This window comes from Rhinolophus sinicus, linkage group LG10 (assembly GCF_036562045.2).
Source record: "Rhinolophus sinicus isolate RSC01 linkage group LG10, ASM3656204v1, whole genome shotgun sequence".
NCBI lineage: Eukaryota > Metazoa > Chordata > Mammalia > Chiroptera > Rhinolophidae > Rhinolophus > Rhinolophus sinicus.
In genome coordinates, this window is record NC_133759.1 from 86,465,295 (window position 1) to 86,488,367 (window position 23,073).

Here is a 23,073-nt window from a genome sequence, read left to right on the forward strand (position 1 = left end):
CTAAATCCAGTGGTCAATTCTCTGGTCTTTCTTACTTGATTCAGCAACAGCACTTGGCTGTTGATGACTCCCCTTTCCTTGGAACAATTTCTTCACTTGGCTTCTGGGATATTCCTCTGTTTCACTCCTACCTGAATGCACTTCTTCCCAACCACTTGCCAAATTCACTTCCTCTTCCCAACCTGTAAACACTGGGGCCCCAGGTCTTGACCTCTTCTTTTTCCTAATTATACGCATTTCCTAGGTGACCTTGTCTAGTCCTAGAGTTTTAAATATCCTCTATACACTCAAGAGTATCACATTTATATCTCTCGGCTAGATATATCCAGACTCCATTGAGCTATTTATCATTTCTGGATGTTTAATTGGCTCAACGTGTCCAAAACTAAACTCTCGATTTTCTCATGTAAATAAAATGGCAACTCCACTTTTCTAATTGCTCAGGATAAAAATCTTGGTGTGATCCTGGGTGCATCTTTTCCTCTTATATCTCACATCAACTTAGTCATCAAATCCTGTTGGTTTTACCTTGAAAATATATCAAGAATCTGGTCACCTCCGTTGCTAAAGCAGTAACTTCGTAACTATTCTCCCTGTCTCCCTCCCAGCATAACCAGAATGTCCATTTAAAAATGTTAGTCATTGATAAAAATGTTCTGGAATGGATAGTAGTGATATTCCACAATTTGGGAATAGATTAAAACCCACTCAATTGTACACTTTGGAAGGGTAAACAGGATGGTATGTGAATTGTATCTCACGAAGAAATATGTAAGTCAAATTCCTCTGTCTAAAATTTCCCTTCTTTTTATCTAACCCAAGACTAGTTTATCCCTGAATCTGGGTCTTTGCTTCCATCGTACTCTTGCCTGGAATTAGCTTCTTCAAATCCTTTCTATCTCAAAGCCTTCCTCTTTCAAAAAAAAGAAATCCTAAACAATGCCTTCTTCTTTGTCCCTTGTCAGTCAGTCTAGCAGCCCGCTAGCCAATTCTCCAGCCCCAAACCTCGACAGTCTTCTTCATTCCTCTTTTGTCCACACTCCATCAGTTAGCAAACCTCACAGACTCTCCATCTTCCCTCCACCTGCACACCACCATCTCCTCCTACCTAAATTCCTTGAATCTGTTTGGCAAATTGCAGTGAAACACAGGGTAAAAACAAAAAATTCATCCTGTCATTTCCTGTGTAAAACTTGAATGGCTCCCTATGGGACCCAGCCTAAAGACAAAATAACCTAAGCTATTTAACTGGGGTCTACATGTCTAGTCTCCTCTTTCTGGCCCTGTGTTCCACATTCCAGGTGGAAGGGGCGCCTTTCTGAACACACCACATTTCTCTTGACTCCAGACCTTTCAACATACTATTCTAAGAGTTTAATTTTTCTGGCTAGTTCATGGCAGTCAAGACTCAGCGTAAGCATCACTTCTTCAGGAAAGCCTTGCTCACCAGGCTGCCTCCCTGCATGTGCTTCCATGGCACTGAGTATCCTCCCTTGTATGCGCAATTTCCTGTTCATCATCTCACTTCTCTACCAGACAGTCAGCTCCAGCCAAGCAGGACCATGTCTGTCTTGTTCACTTCTGTATCTGTGGGATCCACAGCACATTAAGTACTCAGTAGATAAGGATTAAATTGAGTTCCAGCCCCTCCAGATGTACCCTCATCTTAAATCCTATGGCGCTTAAAGGCTGTGGCATTTGCATTTGTCTGCGTTGTAATGGGCCCTTGCAGGCAGAGGCTGACTTGGAAGCCCACAAAGGAACTGTTCATTACACCTATGGGTGGGTGGTGGTCTGTACCTGGTAAGTCTCGATGGGGCGGTTTTCCATGTTGAGATCCCAGACTTTTACGGTCAGATAGTCCCTGGTCATGATATATCTCCCACTGTGGCTGAACTTCACATCCGAAATTGAAGAGATAATTTCAGAGAAAAACGACCTGTTGCTCGGATCTTCCGGCTCTTCAAAAACTGCAGAACAAAAACAAGATGAATTGAGCATGTCCCTGTCAATGGATTTTAAACATGTTTTGAGGCCAGCTAGAAAACCCACCGTCTAACTTGGACTAGGGCTAGTGTCTGCAGAATGTAAGCAAGTTATGACAGAGAACCTTCACCTCCCTGGCAGAAGAAAGACCTGTCATTGGTTTCTGTATTGTCTTTCTCATGGCAGAACTGGCATGGGACCTGTCCCATCCATTTATCTGGCACTGACCATTTCTAAGCTCCAGGTTTATGTATCCAACTCCATTTCACATGTCCCCTCTTCTCTGGGTGTCACTGCACATACCAAAACCTGGAGTCATCTTAGATGCTTAACACAATTTTTATAGCTTTATTGAGATATAATTTACATACCATAAGATTTACTCATGTAAAGATTATAGCTCATTGGTTTTTAGTATAATCACATAGTCGTGCAACCATCACCACTAATCTATTTTCTGGTTCTATGAAATTGCCTATTCTGGAAATTTCACACAAATAGACTCGTACAATAGTATGGTCTTTTATGTCTGACTTATCCATATTGTAGCATGCATCAGTACTTCATTCCTTTTAATGGCTGCATAATATTCCATTGAATGAATACACCACATTCTCTTGACCAATTTATCAGTTTATAGACATTTGGGTTGTTTCTACTTTTTGTCTATTATGAATAATGTCGCTATGAATATTCATTCTAAGTTTTTGTGTGGACATGTTTTCATATCTCTTGGGTCATGGTGTACTTAACTTTTCTGTGCCTCTGTCTCAGCAGTAAACTGTGGCTACAATGTCTCTTGTGTATATTGTCCATTTGCTCTGATACCCAGGCACTTTATCATCTCAATCACTAATTTCCACTTACAGGAATGAAAGACACAGCTCCTCAGTTTGATAGCAAAGCCTGTCATAAGTTGCCTTGCCTCATCTTTCTGTCTTGATTTTGAACTTCTCTGGTACAAAAATTGGATGGATGTATAGAACATAATCTTGACATTTCCCATTTCTATGCTCTGCCTGATCATTCCTTCTAAATGCCTCATCTTTTACATCCTATTTTAGCCCCAAATGATCTTTTCTTTGAAGCCCCATCATACCTGGTCTGGCTCATTTATTTAGCATGTGCTCAGGTAATTCTCATAATGAAAATGTCATTTAATAATCCATGGGTTTGTCTTAACGAGGATGTGAGCTTCTTCAGGACAGAATTTTGGTTTTTCTTTGTACTGAGAGTCTTGCACACAAATGCTCAATAAATATTTGTTGCCTGATTGGAACCAAAGCCAGAAAAATTATTGAATTCTTTGTCTTTGGGTGTTTAGCGTGTATGATTGTCGAGCTATGTGTATTTAATTATTTTTTTGACCTACAACAATGGCAATTGCGCATGGCTCCACTTAGTGTGTGTATCACCATTTTAAGCTGAACCAAACACTGGCCTGCAATTTCCTGACTCAACTCGTCCTCTGAGGCTTCCACCTTCCTGCCTGCTCAATGCGCTCTCACCGTCAGTATCAAATTCCATGTGGAAAACCTAAGAATATAATGAGCTCTCTATCAAACCTTGCTGACTTAACCCACCAGCCAAACCAAAATACTTCTTTTCACAGAACATTTCAGGGAACAACAACAAAAAACACCTGATCAATCAGAATTGAACTTGAGAATTTAAAAAACCCCACTGCAACAGAAACCCATGAGCTCACTCCAGTCTCTGCTCTAATGTCTCAGAACAGGCTCTTATCTCTTGTAGTTCATCAAGCGCAAACGATGGCCCCTGGATTCTGACTGGTACCCTCACAGTGCAGAAATACATTTTCACATTAGTTTCGATTTAAGGCAATCTCATGAGGACTGGGGACTTAGAGACACCAAGCAGACCCCATGCAAAACATCTTAATAGAGAGGAGGGGGGTCTGGTCACCTGCAGGGATAGCAAGTGGGAAGGACTCAGCAAAGTGTGTTCTCGAGTGGGTCAATTCCTGCCTCTGCCACTTACCAGCGGTTGATATTTTCTTTACTACTCGAGACTTAGTTTTCCCAGCTTCCTGGGACATGGTAGGTTCTTAATAAATATTAGTTGCTATTTTTATCATCATTAGCATGCGCTGCTGCTGTATTGGCCGATCATATTTCATTCATTAGGACTTGAGAATTTTGAGACCAAGGACCACAGAACCTGTGGGCTATTTAAATCACGTAAAGACTGTTTACAAAGAATCACTTGGCATATTGGGGGCCAGTGTAGCACGGTTATAAAGCCTCAAAATGACACGCCCCCAAAGCTGAAGGTGAAACAGAAAACAATTCTTTAATCAGCCCGCCACTAATTACTTATGTAGAACACAGAGGATAGAATATAAATAATGTACCAGAACAGCACTTTGCAGTTCCTATCCATCCAAGTCTTAATATCAACTTCATGAATTCTTTTCATTCATTCAGCAACATTAAATAGTGTTAATAATTACTGTCAATGGGAAGCTTATTATATTCTAGGCCCCCTGTACATTACATGTTTTAGCTCATTTAACCCTTATGACAATACTATGAAGTAGGAACAAAGATCCCTTATTTTATAGATGTGGAAAACTAAGGTACAGAGAGGTTTTGTAACCTGTCCAAGGATGCACAGCTAGACTGAGGCAGAGCTGCGTTTGGAATTAAGGTCTGACTTCAAAGTCTTTGTTCTGAATCATGATGCAATTTTGCCTTGTACCATGTACAAGACCTTATTTTAGGAGCTATGGGAAGATATCACGGGAGAATCTACACAGAACTATGGAATTATAACGCTGGAAAGGTTACCAGTGACAACTGTCCTTTCTGTACAGCCAAAGTCCACTTCAAACACGTCAGGAGCATGGCTTCTACATCACGAGCTCACGAGTATGAGCCACACCACCACTGGCAAGGATAAGGTGGGAACCCAGGACTCTGTGTGACCCTGTCCAGACGCTCACGACAGGAAGCCCCGCCCCCCAGGCCATCTCTCACCCGTCAGCAGCAACGTAACCTTTCTTCCCACCGTCCTTCTCCCTCAGTTTATGCACATGGACGTTTAATCTATTTCATTTGTCTCCCCTAATAGAATACAGGCATTTTTTTGTGTGTCTTTTGTCTAGTTTGTTCTGCTATATTTCCTGGAACATAGGAAGTACTCAGTAAATATATGCTAAATGAATGAATATTGACAAGCCATTTTCAGTTTTAAATGAAAACAATACCTATCTATGAATTAAACAGGTCCTGAAAAAACCCTATCTAAGCAATGCTGTCCTCACCTCAAATTTGTTTTAAGTCCTTGAAAACTATGAAAAAATACATTCCATAGAAAGTCATCTGTAATTCAAGGTTTTCACTAATTCAGGTTAAGCAATCATTTGTCAGCTATGTAAGTGTCTTTTCTGCAGGCACACATATGCGCAACACTTAGTATATTACCTGGAACATACAAATAAAGCATTTGGTGGGTGGACACATGCCAGGCCCTGTACTAAATGCCAGACACAAAGGAACAAGGAAGCTCCAGTCCTACCCTCATGGCACTCACAGGCTCGAGGAAGAGATAAATGTTGAACAGTTACACAGATAATAAAAGTGCCGGGGAACCAGCTAGTGGAATGCAAACAGAACTTCCATGTAAGTTACTGACCATGTGGTACAAAAGGATTGAGCGCTTGAGTGACAGATCTTGACACAAATCAAAACTGGTATTTTTCCTGGAGACCCTTGGCTTGGCATTAGAAATCCTGCTGACCTGCAGGGTTTCCAGCTAGCTTCCAGAAAAGAAAGACATCAAGAGAAGGAAGAGAACCATGGTAGAGAGATGAGCTTTGGTCCCTTTGTAAGGGAGCAATCTTTTTTTTTTTTTAATAAATTTTATTGGGGACAGTGTGTTTCTGCAGGGCCCATCAGCTCCAAGTAGCTGTCCTTCAACCTAGTTGTGGAGGACGTAGCTCAGCTCCAAGTCCAGTCGCCAACCATCCCATGTGGGAATTGAACCGGCAACCTTGTTGAGAGCTCACACTCTACCCAACTGAGCCATCCGGCCACCCCTCCGGAAGCTCAGTGGCATCTCGTTGTCTGTCTTCAATCTAGTTGGCAAGTCTGACACGTCTGGGTTATCAGGATCTCATCAAGCAATCCTGAGGAGAGTCCTGAGAGCCCAGACGTGTCAGACTTGCCAATAGGAAATGTGTATCTCAGAGATCTCAATAATAGTAACAAAAACAATATTGACGTCTAATACCATTTCTTGGTCCTTATGCTTTGTATACATTATCCCATTCAATGCTCAAACTTATGAGGAAAGGACTCTCCCTGTCCTTACTTATAGGTGAGGCAGACAGGGAGAAGTTGAGAAACTTGCCCAGGATCACGCAGCTAACGAGGAGAAGAGAAGGGCTTTCTACTGACCATCTGACTGCCTCCCTGTTACACTGCCTCCACACCAGGCTTTCCTTGCTTTGTCAATACCATCTTTCCGTTCAAACAATCCAATTAAACCAGGCTCCCTCATGTTCTAAGCAGACCTTGTGCATTCCCACTTCGGTGCCTCTAGGTCCTCATCACCTCTTCCTGTGTCCATCACAGGATACTGGAAAGAACATCAGACTGGGAGTCAGGGATGCTGGGATGGAATACAGGCTGGACACAAATTAGCCGGCTCTTAATAACACCTACTATCTGTTGAGCACTTCTGCCATGCGCTTTACATGTATTAACTCATTCAATATTCATAGATATTTCCCTTTTCCCACAAATCAGTCCAGTCAGTCAACTCAGGCACAGAGGTTCTATAGCCAGTAGGAAGCAGAGCTAGGATTGGAACTCCGGCCTGTGCTCTTAACCTCTGTCCTACTGCCTCTCATTTGAATGACTGGGCAACGGTCTGTTTCCTTGTCTGTAAAATGAAGGAGGCAGGATTGCTTACCATGTCCTTTCCAGCTCTTACATTGTTAAGACCTGCGAAGTTCCACTAGTTTTGTCTTTCAGTTTCACTCTACTGATCCCCGTTACTGTAGGGGAGCCTTCCCAAAGTGACTTCAACCCATGATACGTCAGGTATTCCAGATTCGGAGGCCAACAAGCTTGGGAAACTCCTACCCAATTTTGGAGATTGACAATGCAATTAGCTTATTAAAAGTGCTGAGAAGTCTGCAGGTAAAAAATGAACATTCATGGATACAGTTTTCTCAACCACTGTACCACTGAATTTTGGGCCAAGTAATTCTTTGTGGTTGGGGCATTGTAGGGTGTTCAGCAGCACCCCGGGCCTCTGCCCACGAAATCCACAACCCCCAGTGTGAAAACCAAAAATGGCTCCAAATATGGCCAAATAGCCCCTGGGGGCATGATTACCCCTAACTTTAATCCTTATTTCAATTCATTTTTGGATCACATGTCCTCCCTCCCCACTATTCCATTTTGTTTTTTCAGCAAATCATTTGCGGCCCAGGACTTCCCTAGTACAGAGTTCCTGAAAACACACTTTGGGTTACAATGCTATAGTCAAAAGCAACTGACACTTCCTTTTAAATCTCAGAGACTATACAGTGCCCCCCCCCTTATCTGTGGGGGCTATGTTCTAAGACCCCCGTGGATGCCTGAAACCGTGACTAGTACCAAGCCCTACAGATACTACGTTTTTTCCTACACAAGTATATACATACCTATGATAAAGTTTAATCTATAAATCAGGCACAGTAAGAGATTAACAATAATAAAATAGAACAATTATGACAATATACTATAATAAAAATGATGCGAATATGGTCTCAAAACATCGTATTACACTGTACATACAGCATGGATATGCTAGACAAAGGGATGATTTACATCCCGGGTGGGACAGAGCGGGATGGTGTGAGATTTCACCATGCTACTCAGAATGGAGCACAATTCGAAACGTATGAGTTGTTAATTTCTGGAATTTTCCATTTAATATTCGAGGACTGCAGTTGACCGTGGGTACTTAAACCACAGAAAGCAACACTGAGGCTAAGGGGGGGACTACTGTATTGGGTGGCCTGAGCAGACAGTGTTTTGTGTTATAACCTGTGCAGACATGAACCTGTCTCCACGGAACTGGACGTATCTTGTGTTTGTTGTTATCTTTCACGGTCCCTGGTACAGGGCTATTCACCTGGGAGGGCTCAGATGACTGATTAAATGAATAAAGTCCCAGAATTCTGGGAACGAGTGGAAATCGCAAATAAGACAGAGGAACAGTTGAGAAGAAAACTGCTGACTTTGGAGAAACCTAAAGCTAAAACTGCATTCATTACAACCGGGGCAAAAGCAGACAGGAAGCATGCAGTGAGCTGGTGGATGGACCCTGGGAATGGAAGCAGAGAGAATGTAGGGAGACCACAGGGAAGGCTATTCCTGAGGGTAGTTCCTTTCTCTGAACCTCACATTGGACACTGCACAGGTACTCACACCTGTGTTGAAGGGTCAGGAGGGGACCCAAGGTCACATACAGCTGATGCTGCCGGCTCCTCACACTGCATCCCATATGGTGTGGTGGCTAAGAGTAAAGGGGCTGTAACTCAGCAGGTCTGGGCTGAACTCCAGCTCTGTTGCTTGTAAGTTATGAAAACTTGGACAAGTGGCTTGACTCCTTCCAAGCTTCATTTTCCTTATCTGTCAAGTGGAGATAAGAGGAGCACCTACCTTTTGGGGTGGTTGTGGGACAGGTGAGATCTTTCATGTTAAGCCCTTAGCACAGCACTTGTACCCAGAATAATAGGGAAGGCAGCAGCAACGCAGAAGTGGGTGCTGCTGAAGGCAAGCTTGGTGTGAAATGAAACCCAAAGCCTGGGGTGTTTTTCTACTGGGGTCAGATCTTAAGTCCTACCAGTTATAAATCAGTTTCTAGGTCTTCTAACTGGGCTGTGACATAGACACACAAAAGCTTGTCTCTGGACTATCACTTGACGGTCACCTTTCTTGGTACGAGTGTCTTTCATTTGGGACTGAACAAGGTCACCACCACCCTGGCTTTGATGACTCGGGCAGATAAGAGGGAGAGTACAGGAAACTAGGCAGGGGAATGGGAAGGTTTGTGCTTGATGAACAAGGAAGAGACTCAGAATCACACACAGGGTTTTAAATTGCTCACTTCTGCTGACATTTCTTCTATGGAGAAGCACAGCTGGCACGCTTTTCCGTTTGGAGACATGGTTGACAATTTCCCCATAATGGGGACACAACTGGCAATTTTCCTACAGAGTGAGGCAGATGGCAATTTTCCTTCAGAGATACGCAGGCAACAGTTTTGCCCCCGGAGAGAAAAGGCTTGGCGATTGAGATGCAGCCAGTAATTTTTACTATGCAGAAGACACATCCAACAATTTTGCCCAATGAGAGAAACGGCCAACAATTTTCCCACGGAGAGTAAGAACTCCCACGGATGGGTAACGCTGGCCTTTATCCAGCTGAGAATGAGTGAGAGAAGAAGTTTAAGATTTAATTAGTGGCTACTGTACTACCACGGGCCTAATGACAAAGTCTCTAGACATGGGCTGGAGACTGGGAACTCACATCATATTAAGACTCAGAGGCTTCTGAATTGGGAACCAATGATGCCCAGTTGCTGAATCTTTGCACTTTGCTTTTCATACGGTCCTTCATTAATTCTGCAAATAATTGTTCAACAGTGAACACTGTGGCAGCACAACACACAGCATCATGGAGAACGAGCAATTAAGAAGAGATTACACTGGTCCCTGACTTTTGTATAACTGTCTTCAAAATACTTCTGAACATAGTATAGTCCACGAAGAATCAAAAACCCTTTTTTTTTCAGATAGAAGAAAAGGACCAAAAATTCCCTGGGAGGAGGAATGAAGAGACAGTCTGGGCTGGGATGACCCTGTGAAGCTTAAGAACATACTGCACCTTGAATGACCAATAAGCTGTGGGTAGATCTGAGGCCAGCACACTTCTCCTCAAAGAACCAGATGCTAAACGTTTTAGGCTCTGAGGGCCATTTGGTCATTGTTATAGGGACTCAACTCTGCCTCTGTAGTGTGAAAGCAGTGTAGACAATATGTAAACAGATGAACGTGTATTTCAATAAGGCTCTACTTTTGGACACTGAAATTTTACCTGATTTTTATGTCATGAAACAGTATTCTTTTGATTTTTGTTCAACCATTTAAAAATGTAACAACCTTAGCCCGATAGCCAAAGCAACCTTGAGAAGAAAAAAGTTGGAAGTATCATAGGACCCAATATCAAACTATACTTCAAGGTTATAGTAATCAAAGCAGCACAGCACTGGCATAAAAACAGACACATAGATCAATGGAACAGAATAGAGAGCCCACACATAAACCCACACCTATATGTTCAATTAATCTATGACAAAGGAGGCAAGAATATAAATTCAATAAAGACAGTCTCTTCAATAAACGGTGTGAGAAAATTGGACAGATACATTAAAAAATGAAACTAGACTACTTTCTTATACCATATACAAGAATAAACTCAAAATGGATTTAAGACTGAAGTGTAAGACTCGAAACCATAAAACTCCTAGAAGAAAATATAGGCAGTAAACTTTTTGACATCACTCTTAGTAATATTTTTTTGGATGTGTCTCTTTGGGCAAGGGGAGCAAAAGAAAAAATAAACAAATAAGACTATATCAAACTTAAAAGTTTTTGCACAGCAAAGGAAACTGTCAACAAAACAAAAACACAACCTACTGAATGGTAGAAGATATTTCCCAATGAGACATCTGATAAGGGGTTAATATGTAAATTATATAAGGAACTCACACAACTTAACACCAAAAACCCCCAAATAATCTGATTAAAAAAGAGGACCTGAATAAACATTTCTCCAGAGAGGACATACACATGGCTAATAGACATATGAAAACATGCTCAACATCACCAATCATCAGAGAAATGCAAATAAAAACCACAGTGAGATTATCTCACATCTTTCAGAAAGGCCAGCATCAATAAATCAACAAACAAGTGTTGGTGAGGACGTGGAGAACAGGGAACCCTTGTGCACTGTTGGTGGGATTGTCAATTGGTACAGACACTATGGAAAACAGTATGGAGGTTCCTCAAAAAATTAAAAATAGAACTACCATATGACCCAGCAATCCCACTTCCGAGTATTTATCTGAAGAAATCAAAAACATTAATTCGAAAAGACACATGCACCCCTATGTTCATTGCAGCATTATTTGCAATAGCCAAGATATGGAGGTAACCTAAGTACCCATCAGCAGATGAATGGAGAAAGATGTGTGTACACACACACACACACACACACACACACACACACACACACACAGGAACATTACTCAGCCATCAAACGGAATGAAATCTTGCCATTTGAGACAACATGGATGGCCCTAGAGGGTATTATGCTAAGTGAACTAAGTCAGACAGAGGAAGACAAATACCATATGATCTCACTTATATGTGGAATCTAAAAAAAAATAAATGAACAAACAGAAACCAACATAGATTCAGAGAATAAATGATAGTTGCCAGATGGGAGGGGGTTGGGGGGAATGGGTGAAAAAGGTGAAAGGGATTAAAAAGTACAAATTGTCAGTTATAAAAATAGTCACAGGGATGTAACGTACAGCATAGGGAATATACTCGTAGTCAATAATATTGTAATAACTATGTATGGTGTCAGATGGGTACTAGACTTTTCAGAGTGATTACTCTGTAAGTTATATAAATGTCTAATCACTATGTTGTACACTGGAAACTAATATAATATTGCATGTCAACTGTACTTGAAAAATTTAAAAAGGAACATGCATAGTTTAATAAAATTACCTAATTACAAAAAAAAAAAAAAAAAAGTAACACCCTCACTCTTTGTTGAAATTGCATAAAAACAGGTGGTGGGCCAGATGTGGCCAGCAGATCATAGTTAGCTGACCCCTGGTGATGATGTTTGGGGTGTAAGAGGGGTGTCTCCTATGCGAGACAGGGGAATTGGCATGAGCAAGTGCCTGAGGTGATAAAGACAGACCCTATGACTGGTGACACAGAGAGATCATTGGTCAATAAATTGCAAATTGCTTTCCTCAGGCATGTCTCTCAGGCTGGCACAAGAGACATTAATGGACTCTGGAGTCAGATGTATTGGGACTAGGACCCATGCTCCACCACTTACAGGCTGGATTGTCTTTGTCAATTATCCACATCTAAGACTCAGCTTCATTATCTTTAAAATGCAGATATCAATTCTCATTTTGCATGGTTATGAGGATCAAATGAGATAGAAGCAGATTAGACACTCAGCACTGCCTGACACACGGTCCGACGTCAACAAATACTAGTGTCACACACTATTCACCCAAGGTGTATTGTATTGTCTGACAGACGGGAAGCACTTTGACACGTGCTGGAGGGATTACAAGCGTGAGCGAGAGAGACCGGGTCCCTTGTGCCCTTTGGTACTTCCTTCAGCAACGAGTCCCCCTCCTCACTTATGACCGAAGCTTTTTCGTCTTTTTCTTAAAGAAAGAAAAGTTGCTCATTTCCTCTGTGGTAAGCAGAATAAGCACCCCCCCTCCCCCCAGCCAAAGATGTCCACACTAATCCCCAGAGACTGTGACTGTGTTACATGGCAAGGGGGAATTAAGGTTGCAAATGTCCTGAGCTTAAAATGGGGCGACTATGCTGGATTATCTGGATGTGCCCAACGTCACGACAGGGTCCTTATGTGTAAAACGAGGCAGGAGAATCAGTGTCAGAGCGACACAATGTGAGAAAGACTCGGCGGCAGTCACTGGCTTTAAAGATGGAGGAAAGGGGCCAGGAGCCAAGGGGTGCGGCTGCCTCTAGAATCTGGAAAAGGCAAGAAAACAGATTCTCCCACTGAGCCTGGAGAAAGGAACACAACCCTGAAGACACCGTAATTTTGGCCCAGTGAGACACATTTTGGACTTTCAATATCTGCAACTGTAAGATAATTTTGTATTGTAAACTCACTAAGTCCATGGTATGTGTTAGAGCAGCAATAGGAAGTCAATACCCTACTTTTCCCATATTGCCAACCAAAGGAGGGGCCAGAGTGTCCCCACGCTCCACCCCAGACTCTGGGAAGCTGCTCTTATTTCTCGGGGCTCCAGTGGCAGCTCTCTCTCCCTGCAGGTCCCTTTCAGCAGCTGCTCCTCCACAGCTGGCCTAGAAAACAGGCCAGAACGGACCGCTTCTGGGCATGAGCTGTGACAGGTTTACTGGTTCCAAGGGAACTGGTGGACCACCACAGCTCAGCCACCCTCTCCTCCCAGCACTCCTGCTGCCACTGCTGTTCCCGCAGGCGGACACAGTCCAGAGTAAGCAGAACACAGCAGAAGCAAAGAGAGAGCAAGCCAAATGGCTCAGTGACCATGAGCATTTAGCAGGAGAACATGAGACTGTATGTCATCCTGCTGTGTGCTGCGTAACTCATCCTACAGCAATGCGACATCCCTGCTCAGACACCTTCAGGGACGCCCCATCGCCAGTCCCTAGCAGTGCCACCCCCTCGGCGGGCATTCAGGGCCCTTGGTAACAGACCCCAGATCAGCACTCCAGTGTTCCTGCCCCCTTCTCTCCTGCTCAAACACCACTGTGGCCTGACTGGCCTGCTCGTCATTTGCACCAGGGTCAGAGAACTCCTGCTTGCAGGGGCCAGGCAGCCAGTGAAAGGGATGAAGCTTGCATGGGTACACAACAGGGGTGGCAGGGACTGTGGCAAACTAGAGTGGGGGCTGTTTCTACCCAGCTCCCGCTGACGGCTGCCAGGCAGCAATGTGGGTCCAGCCTAGCCAGACCATTTCATTTGTAAAGTAAATTTTTCTGAGGAACCCTGATGTTTCAATGTCAGCAACTGATTAACACTGTTTTCAGTGTGTGTTCAAATGTAAGTTATCTGTGAGCCCTGCGGGCTACAGTTTGTCACCTCTGGTTTCCGCACTGCAGTGACGATGACCTATATCTATGGAGCAGTTAGCATGTGCTAGGACTTGATCCAGGCTCCTTCTCGTTCTGTCTTAGTTCGGGCTGCTGTGACAGAATGCCATAGACTGGGTGGCTTATAAACAACAGAAGTTTCTCACAGCTCCAGAGGATGGAAGAATGAGAGTGGGGGGCCAGCATGGTCGTGGGCAGGTTCTGGTGAGAACCCTCGTCTGGGTTGCAGAGGGCCCTTTTCTTGTATCCACATGGTGGAGACAATGAGAGAGCTCTCTGGGGTCTGTTTTATAGGGTCACTAATCCCATTCATGAGCACTCTGCCCTCTGACCTAAGCACCCCCAAAGGCCTCACCTCCTAATATCATCACATTGCGGGTTAGGCTCTCAAAATATGAATTTGGGGGGATAGGAATATGCCGTTCTCTCTTCCCAGAAGACTTCTTTGACCAATTCAGCCCAATGCACCCTTTTCTCCCGGTGACTGGGTAATTCGGCCACCCGCTATATTTCTCTCTGTCATTTAACAAACATAAATATATTCAGAATTGATGAGGAGCTAAGTGATCCTAGTGCAGGGAACGGGTCCCACAGAAAGGCAGCGCTCTGCCAGGCACTGTATAGGCTCAGAGCGATCTCCACTTCGCAGCTGAGGAAACAGAGGCTTGGAGAGCCTGGGACCCGAAGAACCATGTACTCCCTGAGCGAGGACAGTACCTGAAGGACTGTTTAGCTTTGGGGTTAGACCGTTCTCATGAAGGAGCTTCCGCTGGCATCTGTGATCTACAGAGAGGGGCCGCGAGAACCTGTGTTTGGCTGCGGGCTTCCCTGTCAATCTAAAGGCTGAATTTGGGCCGACATCCACAGGCAAGTTTATTAATTGGGGGCCGGTGTGTCCTTCCTTTGTGAGGACTAATCACATAGGAGCCAAGTGGGGCTGGTGCCTTTTTGAGAACTGTCATTCTGGAAAGATATTGATTGCAGGAGGTCTGTGAGCACGGTCTCTCCAGCAGGCAACAGCAAAGGGAGACGGCTCCAGTCCAGACAAGATGATGAGTTGGCAGTGGGTGTCTCAACAGGAGCCTAATGAATAAATCTGGTAGCAGCGAGGCCCAGCTTTACAAGCATTCACATTGGGTCATTCACTACTCCATCATATTCCTCCCTCTCTAAGGTGGGTGAACGGCAAAAGGTGTGCCTGGGGCTTTATGCCTCCTTTTGTGAAATTACATGTTCCTATAGCCAGTAGGCTCCAGGAACATAAGGCCAGTGTCCCCAGGTCCCCGGGCCCACTCCATACATCACAGGTTCGAGACTTGGCTCCCTGCTCGCTCACTCCCTCTGTCTCAGTCTATTCCCACCAGGAAGCTTTGTGCAGCTGCTCCGAGAAGCGCTCAAACTCCCTGGGGAGCCTCTGCCCAGGTGGAAGAGACCATGAGTGTGTGGCCGTTACTAGGGATGATTGCTGGGAAGCTGGTTGTCATGGCACTGCAGAGGCCAGGGCTGCACACGCCCAAGATGTCCCAGTTTTCTAGGCTGTATAATAATCACAGCAGTGAGAGGCATAAACACGGAAAGGGGGAGAGGAGCTGCACCCTGCTGACAGGAATCTCCTCGCAGAGCAAGGTAGGGGGTTCACGGCTGAGTAGGAGGGTCCATACTGACATGGGCTGAGCACTGCTTGGAGAGGGACCCTGGTGTGGACGGGTCGCTGCTTCGCTGTGTTCTCATGGCTCCGGTGCTATGCCTCTGTGTTCCCAGCACTGGCTTTCTACAGGAAAACATCGCTCCCCACACAAGGACAGTCAGCTCTGTGCCTTGAGTGTTCCTGGAAGTTGCATACATGGAGTAGTAATAGCTACCGTGTTGGAGTAGATGGGGGTGAATAATAGCCTCCCACCTGCCAGGCACTGTGCTAGACTCTTTATGTATGGGATATTCTATTCCTTTCCATTCTCACAATGCGCTTGCTCTACAGATGAAGCAGGGAGGCTTCAAGAGTTACGTGCCCTGCCGCAGGCCAGGAAGAGCAGAGCTCGGGTGCAAACCCAGCTCCAGCTCTACGGTGCACTACTGCCCCCATTCTGTATCATTTCTTCTCAGGTCCCTTGATGAGAAAGGTGACCTCTTCCACCTGGTGCTGACACACATAGGAAGCCCTGCACCTCTGAGGATATGGTCCCAGTAAAATGGAGTGAACTGGCCCAAGGATTAAGCCTCTGATTTGGGCTTTGTTAGCTGTGTGCTCTCACCAATCACAGAGAATTAACCAGGGCCGAGACGTCTCCTCATGGACCTAACACCACGCACCAGGGGCAATGCGGAGGAGAGTCACCAAATCACTGACACCTTACTACCTGCTAGGCCCTCCTACTGGCTTGAGACACACCATCAGCATATGGCCCTCCTTCCCCACCACGTGACTCTGGGACCTGGAAGCCTCTGTGCTCAGATGGCAGAGAGAGGACACATTTTGCAGTCACTGGAGAAAATAAAGGCTTTATCTCTCAGCAAGCACTTTTCCTTAATGACTTGGTCATGAAGAAGGAGGGACAGTCTGTACCCTGTTCTCCTTTTGAATTTGACTGGAGAGTAAGAGACCTCTCCATCTCCACTGCTGCTGATGAAGTGCATTTTAGGTGTGGCCTCGGTAGGTGCTCGGGGACCATGGGGGCCACAGTGTGTTGACTTCCGGAAAGCCAGGCTCCACCAGTGTAATGCCTGCTGCTCTTCTCTGCTCTCCCCAGGACCAACCCAGCTGCCTCCCCCTCAGGCCTGGAGAGCTGAAGATGGGATGTGCTTCTGGGCATCGTCTATCTACAACTTCAGCCACGGGCTTCCCCCCTGAGTTTGAATCCAGGCTCTACCTATGACTCCATCTCTGACTGTATAAATTACTTGTTTTTTTCACCTTCCATTTTCTCATCTATAAGCCTGAGCTTATGGATTGTGGTAAGAATAAAATACTCATGAATACTGTGTGCTTACTGTGGGCCAGGCATCATCTCATTGCATCCTCACCACAATGCAATAATGCAGGCTCCATTATTGTCCCCATTTTACAGAGGGGGACACGGAAGCTTAGAGAGGTTGGGTGCAAGAAGTTAAGGCCAAGTTCCCCACACTGGGTTTGTCTGACCCCAGAACCAAGACTACTGACTGCTATAGTATATGTCCTCTGTCCCTCATTAAAGCCAAGTTTCCAACCACAAGACTCTCACAAATACAGTGTTTCCCTGAAAATAAGACTGGGTCTTATATTAAATTTTGCTCCAAAAGATGCATTAGGAATTATGTTCAGGGGATGTCCTCCTGAAAAATCATGCTAGGGCTTATTTTCTGGTTAGGTCTTATTTTTGGGGAAACATGGTACCTATAACTGGCCTTTATGATTTACCTCTTTGACCTCAAAGGAGTTGGGAACTTCATACCTGAAAGACACGAGGCGGCTTTCCAAAGTTGCTGACAATTGTTCAGTAAGATTTGACATTGTCTAAAATGTAACACCCTTTCCTTCTTCCCAGACTCTGCTCGATTGTTTCCTGTCCCTGGTCACCTCTCTCCTTCTCACCACCCCCTTATATCCTTTCTGGATAGTTGAGTTAGAAACCATCACTTCCTTCTCTGAACTTCCAGAGCTCTCAAGTTCTGGTCAGCACACAAAAGTCATGGTACAGAACACCGTAAAATATTATGATATGATCCTTAACATAGGTTATTACATATAACTCAGCATTAAATCACATATTATTTTGTATTAGAGTCTGTTACATAGACCACTAATGTTTCAGGGAAACTTCTAGGAGAAAAGTTGAAAATTGAGAGAATTCTGAGTTTTAGCTTGTATGATTTTCCTGGGAATTTGGAAAAGCTACCATCCAAATGCTTTCGTTCACTTACACACTTTAGGACTAGCGTACTGTAAAATTTGTATCACATTTTATCTGATGTTAGAGCTTTTATAAACATGTCTCGTGTCATTCGTTCACTCATTCATTCAGTATGATTTAGCACCCTTGAGATGTCGGGCACTGCCCCAGGAATGCTTCTACTTAATAACTTCCCTAGGAGTGAGCAACCACATGTTGCATTAGTACAGCTTTGTAGTTCTGTGGCCCTACAATGACATAAATACAGGAGATTCCCAGTAAATAGGGACTGAAAAGTGCTACCCATCAGAACTTTGCGGAACGCCTAGGATACACTGAAGATGACATTTGGCATCACAGGTCACCTTAACAGCCTATACGATTGTATAAAGCATTAATTATGAACACAAAATAGACTCTAATACTTCTGATAGCTATGACAATCACAAAGTGACAGTTATGCCAGAGCATCACGTGAAATGTGTACCCAGTGAATGCCCAAACCAGATCATTCCGGACGCAGGGGGGAGTGTGGCCATCTGGATGGCTTTATCGAACGGCAGATAAAAAGTGCACTACACCCAGTCTTGAGCATAAAACCAGAGCTCTCTGACAGCTCATCGTTCAGGCCTCAACTGACGAGCTGACAGCTGCACCTGCACTCGTCCCAGACGGAGCGCTTGAAGCCTCGTCTCCTGACAGTCTCACCGGCCTGGCCTGACGCCTAACCCTATGCACCCAGTGCCGTAGGGACTCTTGCTGAACACCAGACTCTCTCTCTCATCCTTCTTTCCTAAGACTCTTGCCTAACCCTACTGCTTGCAAACCTGTGTGACCCTCTTGTGTGAAACCTTTCTACCTCGACAATTGGAGACTATCCTCTGGCCAGAGCCTTGGTGAATGCCCGTGGTAAACCGTGTCAGTAGGACTAGAAGCATGGCTGTATTCTAATAAAGTCTGACCTTGTGGAAAGACACAAAACGTGTGTGAGACTGCTACTTGGATAGCTACGTCCTGCTCACGACAATGATATTCAACACACATATTTAGTCAGCATTTTCTCTCTTTGATATTGGGAATCTAAATTTCACATTGAATTTAGAATAAACTTTATATTAGAAACATTGCATCATTTCATATCCTCTTGTCCCACCATAATAAGTACACAGAGGCAGTAATAGCATCTTACAAATCTGTCTGTCCATTGCGTTTAGCACACCACCTTGTTCACATGTATTGACCGATTTCTTGCTTTCTTTGATCTTACCATTTTCCTCAGCTTGATGAGACCATTTTCTTAATAAGGAACTCTTCAATGACAATTTCACTACACTATAGGGATTTTTAAGTGACACCAAAATTTCAGGATGAACTAGTCAGCCTCAGGATTAAGGATGCCTGTCCTATTTAAATCCTTATGTTCAGGTTAAAGATATAAGATAGAAGCAAGCATCATTATAAGCTTCACAGGGGGTGTGCATTCTCCGGCCCTCTGCTGCGTCTGGGCTATGCTTGATGATGATGAGAGGCTAGCAGGTGCTTTGAGTAATTCAGCAGATAAAGGGACCTGCACTGATTGGGCTGGAAGCCGCTGGAGTGGACAGCAGATCTCACAACTCAGTTATTGGTGCCACCTACTGAGCTGTCAAAGTGGAATTATATGAACCGCACTGGGGGCTCGAATTAGCCAATATACTTAAACATGGGTCAATTACACGCGAGGGAGTCCGCTTCCCCTTCTCTATCCTCTAGTGCCATACTGAAGGTGGTTATAGTCATTATATGAAGGAAAAAATACACCCATGATAAACCCACAGTCTTTGTCAGTGTATTAGATTTATCTTTTCTGGGCCTTGATTTCCTCAAGCTGCAGAAAGGAAGAAACGTTCTGCACTCACAGGGATTGTGAAGATCAATTAGGAGAATGGATGAGAAGAGGCTTTGTAAATGGTCCCGTGCTAAACAGCAAAGGTATTAGCTAAATCATTTTATGCTTTTTAAAAAAAGAAAAGTCTTCAAGTCCACTGAATTTGTGAGTTTCCTCCCCAGACTGTCCCTGCCCTAGTCTTTGCCAGCTCATCCAATGCCGTTTACCTAGGCCTGTGCTCGGGCCAAAAAGCTGGGAGTCTTCCTTCCACAGTATGTTTTTAAACAAGTCCCGTCAACTTTAGACTTAAAACGTAGCCCAAATTGGTCCAATCTTAGTCTAAGCCACTATCATCTCTTGCCTAGACCATGTTGATGGCTTTCCAACTCCTCTCCCAGCATTCACTCTTCCTTCTGATGTTTCACTCTTTACATAGCCAGGGAGTTGTATATCTACAAGTATAATTGTTACTCCTTTACATAAAACCGTCCTCGATTTTCCCTTCCTAAGTTCAATAAAAGCCAAAGTCCTTACCTTTGCCTATAGGACTACCATGCTCTAAATCCCAAGTCCTTTGTGGAGAATACAGTGGGAATGAGGCCCTGGGGTTATGCAAGGTGACTCCTCTGAGGGTGAAGTCCTCAGGTGATCTGGGCCACCAGCCCACTCTTCCCACTTCCCCTTGCAGCTCCTTCTCATGACACCATCACAGCCAAATTGGAACTTCCTTCTGTCCCTCGAGCTGCCAAGGGCAGTCCAGATTCAGAGCCTCTGCATTTGCTGCTGCTCCTTCTCTGGAAACACTCTTCACTAAATCTCACATTATCTTATTCACTATGTGTTTGTAGTCTGTCTCCAGCTACTTGGATAGAGGGCCATGAGGGCAGGAGGTACCATTTTCCTAGTGTCTACAACAGCGCTTGGCACAGTTGCAACAATAAACATTTGTTACATAAACGAATAGTAGGTTGATTACCATGATTTCACAGACACCTCTTCCCTTTACTTTGCCTACCAATGCCAGTGCATTCCCAAAGACAGACATGAGCGAATGGACTAGCGAATGGGACCAATCACTCTTCAGTGTGAGCCTTTTCATTGCGTAAAGAGAATTAACCGGGTGCAAATTTATCAGATTGCATGAGTATAGCTGCTCTACACGCATTTATTTATCAGCCTCACTATGCTAAGTGCAGAAGGGAAAACTAAAGAGCTTCAGCCATAATGGAAGAAGAACTGCTTAGTGGGAGAGACAGAAATGGAAACAGATCATTTCAACCTACATTATCAGGTGCTTGACAGAGGGCTTAGTCCTTCTTGGTGACACGTGAAGAGTATGGTGGGCAGACTGGAGACCTCCTCAAGAGTGGTGGAGTCCTAATTCTCAGAACCCATGAGTATATTACCTTTCATGGCAAAGAGGAATTAAGATTGTAGATGGAATGAAGGTTGCTGCTCAGCTGACCTTGGACAAGAAGAGTCTGGATTACCCGGGTGGGCCCAATGTAATCACAAAGGTCCTTAGAAATGGAAGAGGGAGGCAGAAGAGGAAGAGTCAGAGTGACACAACATGAGGACTTGTCCCGCTGGCTTTCAGATGGAGAAAGGGGCCCTAAGCCAAGGAATGTGGGCAGCCTCTGGAAGCTGGAGAGGCAAAGGAACAGATTCTCCCCTAGAGCCTCTGGAAGGAACACAGCTCTGGAACATTGTGATTTTAGCAAGTGAGACCCATGTCAGACTTCTGACCCGTAGAACTGAAGGATGATAAATTTAAGTTGTTTTTAGTCACTAAATTTGTGGTAATTTGTTACAGCAGCCATAGGAAATAATGCAAAAAGCAAGTGGTGCATGTTCTGATGTTGCCTCTGGTAGGAAGGGGTGGGCTTTCTCTAGGCTCTGGCAGGCCAGTGCCCTGCCCTGGGGGAACTTCTCCCAGGTATTTCCTGGACTGGGGCTCTCTTGAACCTCAAATTCAAGATGCTCACACAGTGCTTGTGACTGCTTTGCCAGTGATGGCTTGTCATGGACAATGATGGCAGGCAAGTTGGCCTTGAAACATCCCAAGCCCAGAGCAGCCAGAGCCCCCTACATCCTCGTGGCCAACCTTTCCTGTTGTGTGTGTCTCTGGGGGCTGCAGCCATGTGTCTGAGCTGGTTTCAGCCTCCACGGCCTTCTCATCCGAGACCCTTAGTGTGGGAAAGGGCGGGACCTGGGAAGGTGTCAACTGCTAATGAATGATACTCATCTCCAAAATTAATAAGTTTTCCAGTTCTTAGGAAAATGCACTCAACTGGAGTTTCCAGGATGAGTAATTGATAGAACTGGTTAAATTAATCAAAAATGGAAATGAGGATGGAAGAAGGGCGATGGGATTCTGCTTTTACTTCGTGGCTTGGGCTTTGCCTGCTCTGCTGTTAATTGCTGCTAAGCTTGAATGGGGTAGACACTGGATTGGAGGGGTGGGCATTCAGTCAATTCTGCTCCTTGTAGCAAGTCTCTTCGGCTTTTCTCTGGAGGGTGTGTATGTAGGGGGGTGGGTATCTGTGTGTGTTTGTAATCCTGTCATCAGCCAAAAGCATTTTCATAAAGGGCCTTGTCTTTTTAACCTAACCGAGCTCTCCTGAAATAAACACTATTAATTATGCCCCCGATCAAGACTGAACCCCTGTTGGAAGCCGTGCCAAATCTCGGAGGTTTTAAGATTCACTGCAGCTGCCATCTCAGCTGATGTCTTTGGACATATTCCATCAGTGATCGGGGTGAATGAGCCATAGGTTTATTAAGGGCTCTAGTGGTTTGTAGATGAGGGTGAAGAATGAGACAGTGGCTTTCATGTCTGTCCAAGGACAGTTAGTTCTGGTGGATCCACCTGATGGGGATTATATAAAATGGAGCCCCATGAAATTGTCCTTTGGGATGTCAGAAAAAGATCATGTTCTCTCTTCTGTTGCTAAAGACCCACAGAAGAATAAGATGAATTCTTCTCTTGGAAGCAGACAGACCTGGGTTCAAATCTTGGCTCCTGTACTGTGATCTGGGGCCAAATTTCTTTACCTCTTTGTGCCTCATCTATAAATTAGTTACTGATACTAATGTTCGTGGGTTGTTGTAAGACTAAAATGAGATACACAAGGGCTCAAAAATAATATCCACGCCCCTCCAATATAGACACCTTTGGGGGAAAATGGAACTTCTGATTTGGATTGTTAGGTTGGGCATCAAAACTTGGCCCCATTCTCATGCGAACGCAGGCTGTTTTTCTAATGACCACACTATTTTCTAAGACATCTCAGACTTTAAGACCTAAAGGGCTTATACCTTCCCTCCACTGCATAAAGAAGTCCGATTACCTACACACCAGGACTATGACGGGCAGATAGATTTAAGTGCACGCAGGG

The 23,073-nt window shown here is 44.5% G+C and overlaps 1 protein-coding gene across 6 annotated transcripts in view; it reads right to left on the bottom strand.

The window, feature by feature from the left end:
• The window catches only part of PPP2R2B (protein phosphatase 2 regulatory subunit Bbeta), a 391,849-nt gene that overhangs the window by 11,780 nt on the left and 356,996 nt on the right, over window positions 1-23,073 (bottom strand). For all 6 annotated transcript variants that reach the window (XM_074313727.1, XM_019739121.2, XM_019739122.2 and 3 more), the window contains one exon: window positions 1,801-1,970. In XM_074313727.1, coding sequence (XP_074169828.1) covers window positions 1,801-1,970 — 170 coding nt within the window. The remainder of the gene's footprint in view (window positions 1-1,800; window positions 1,971-23,073) is intronic.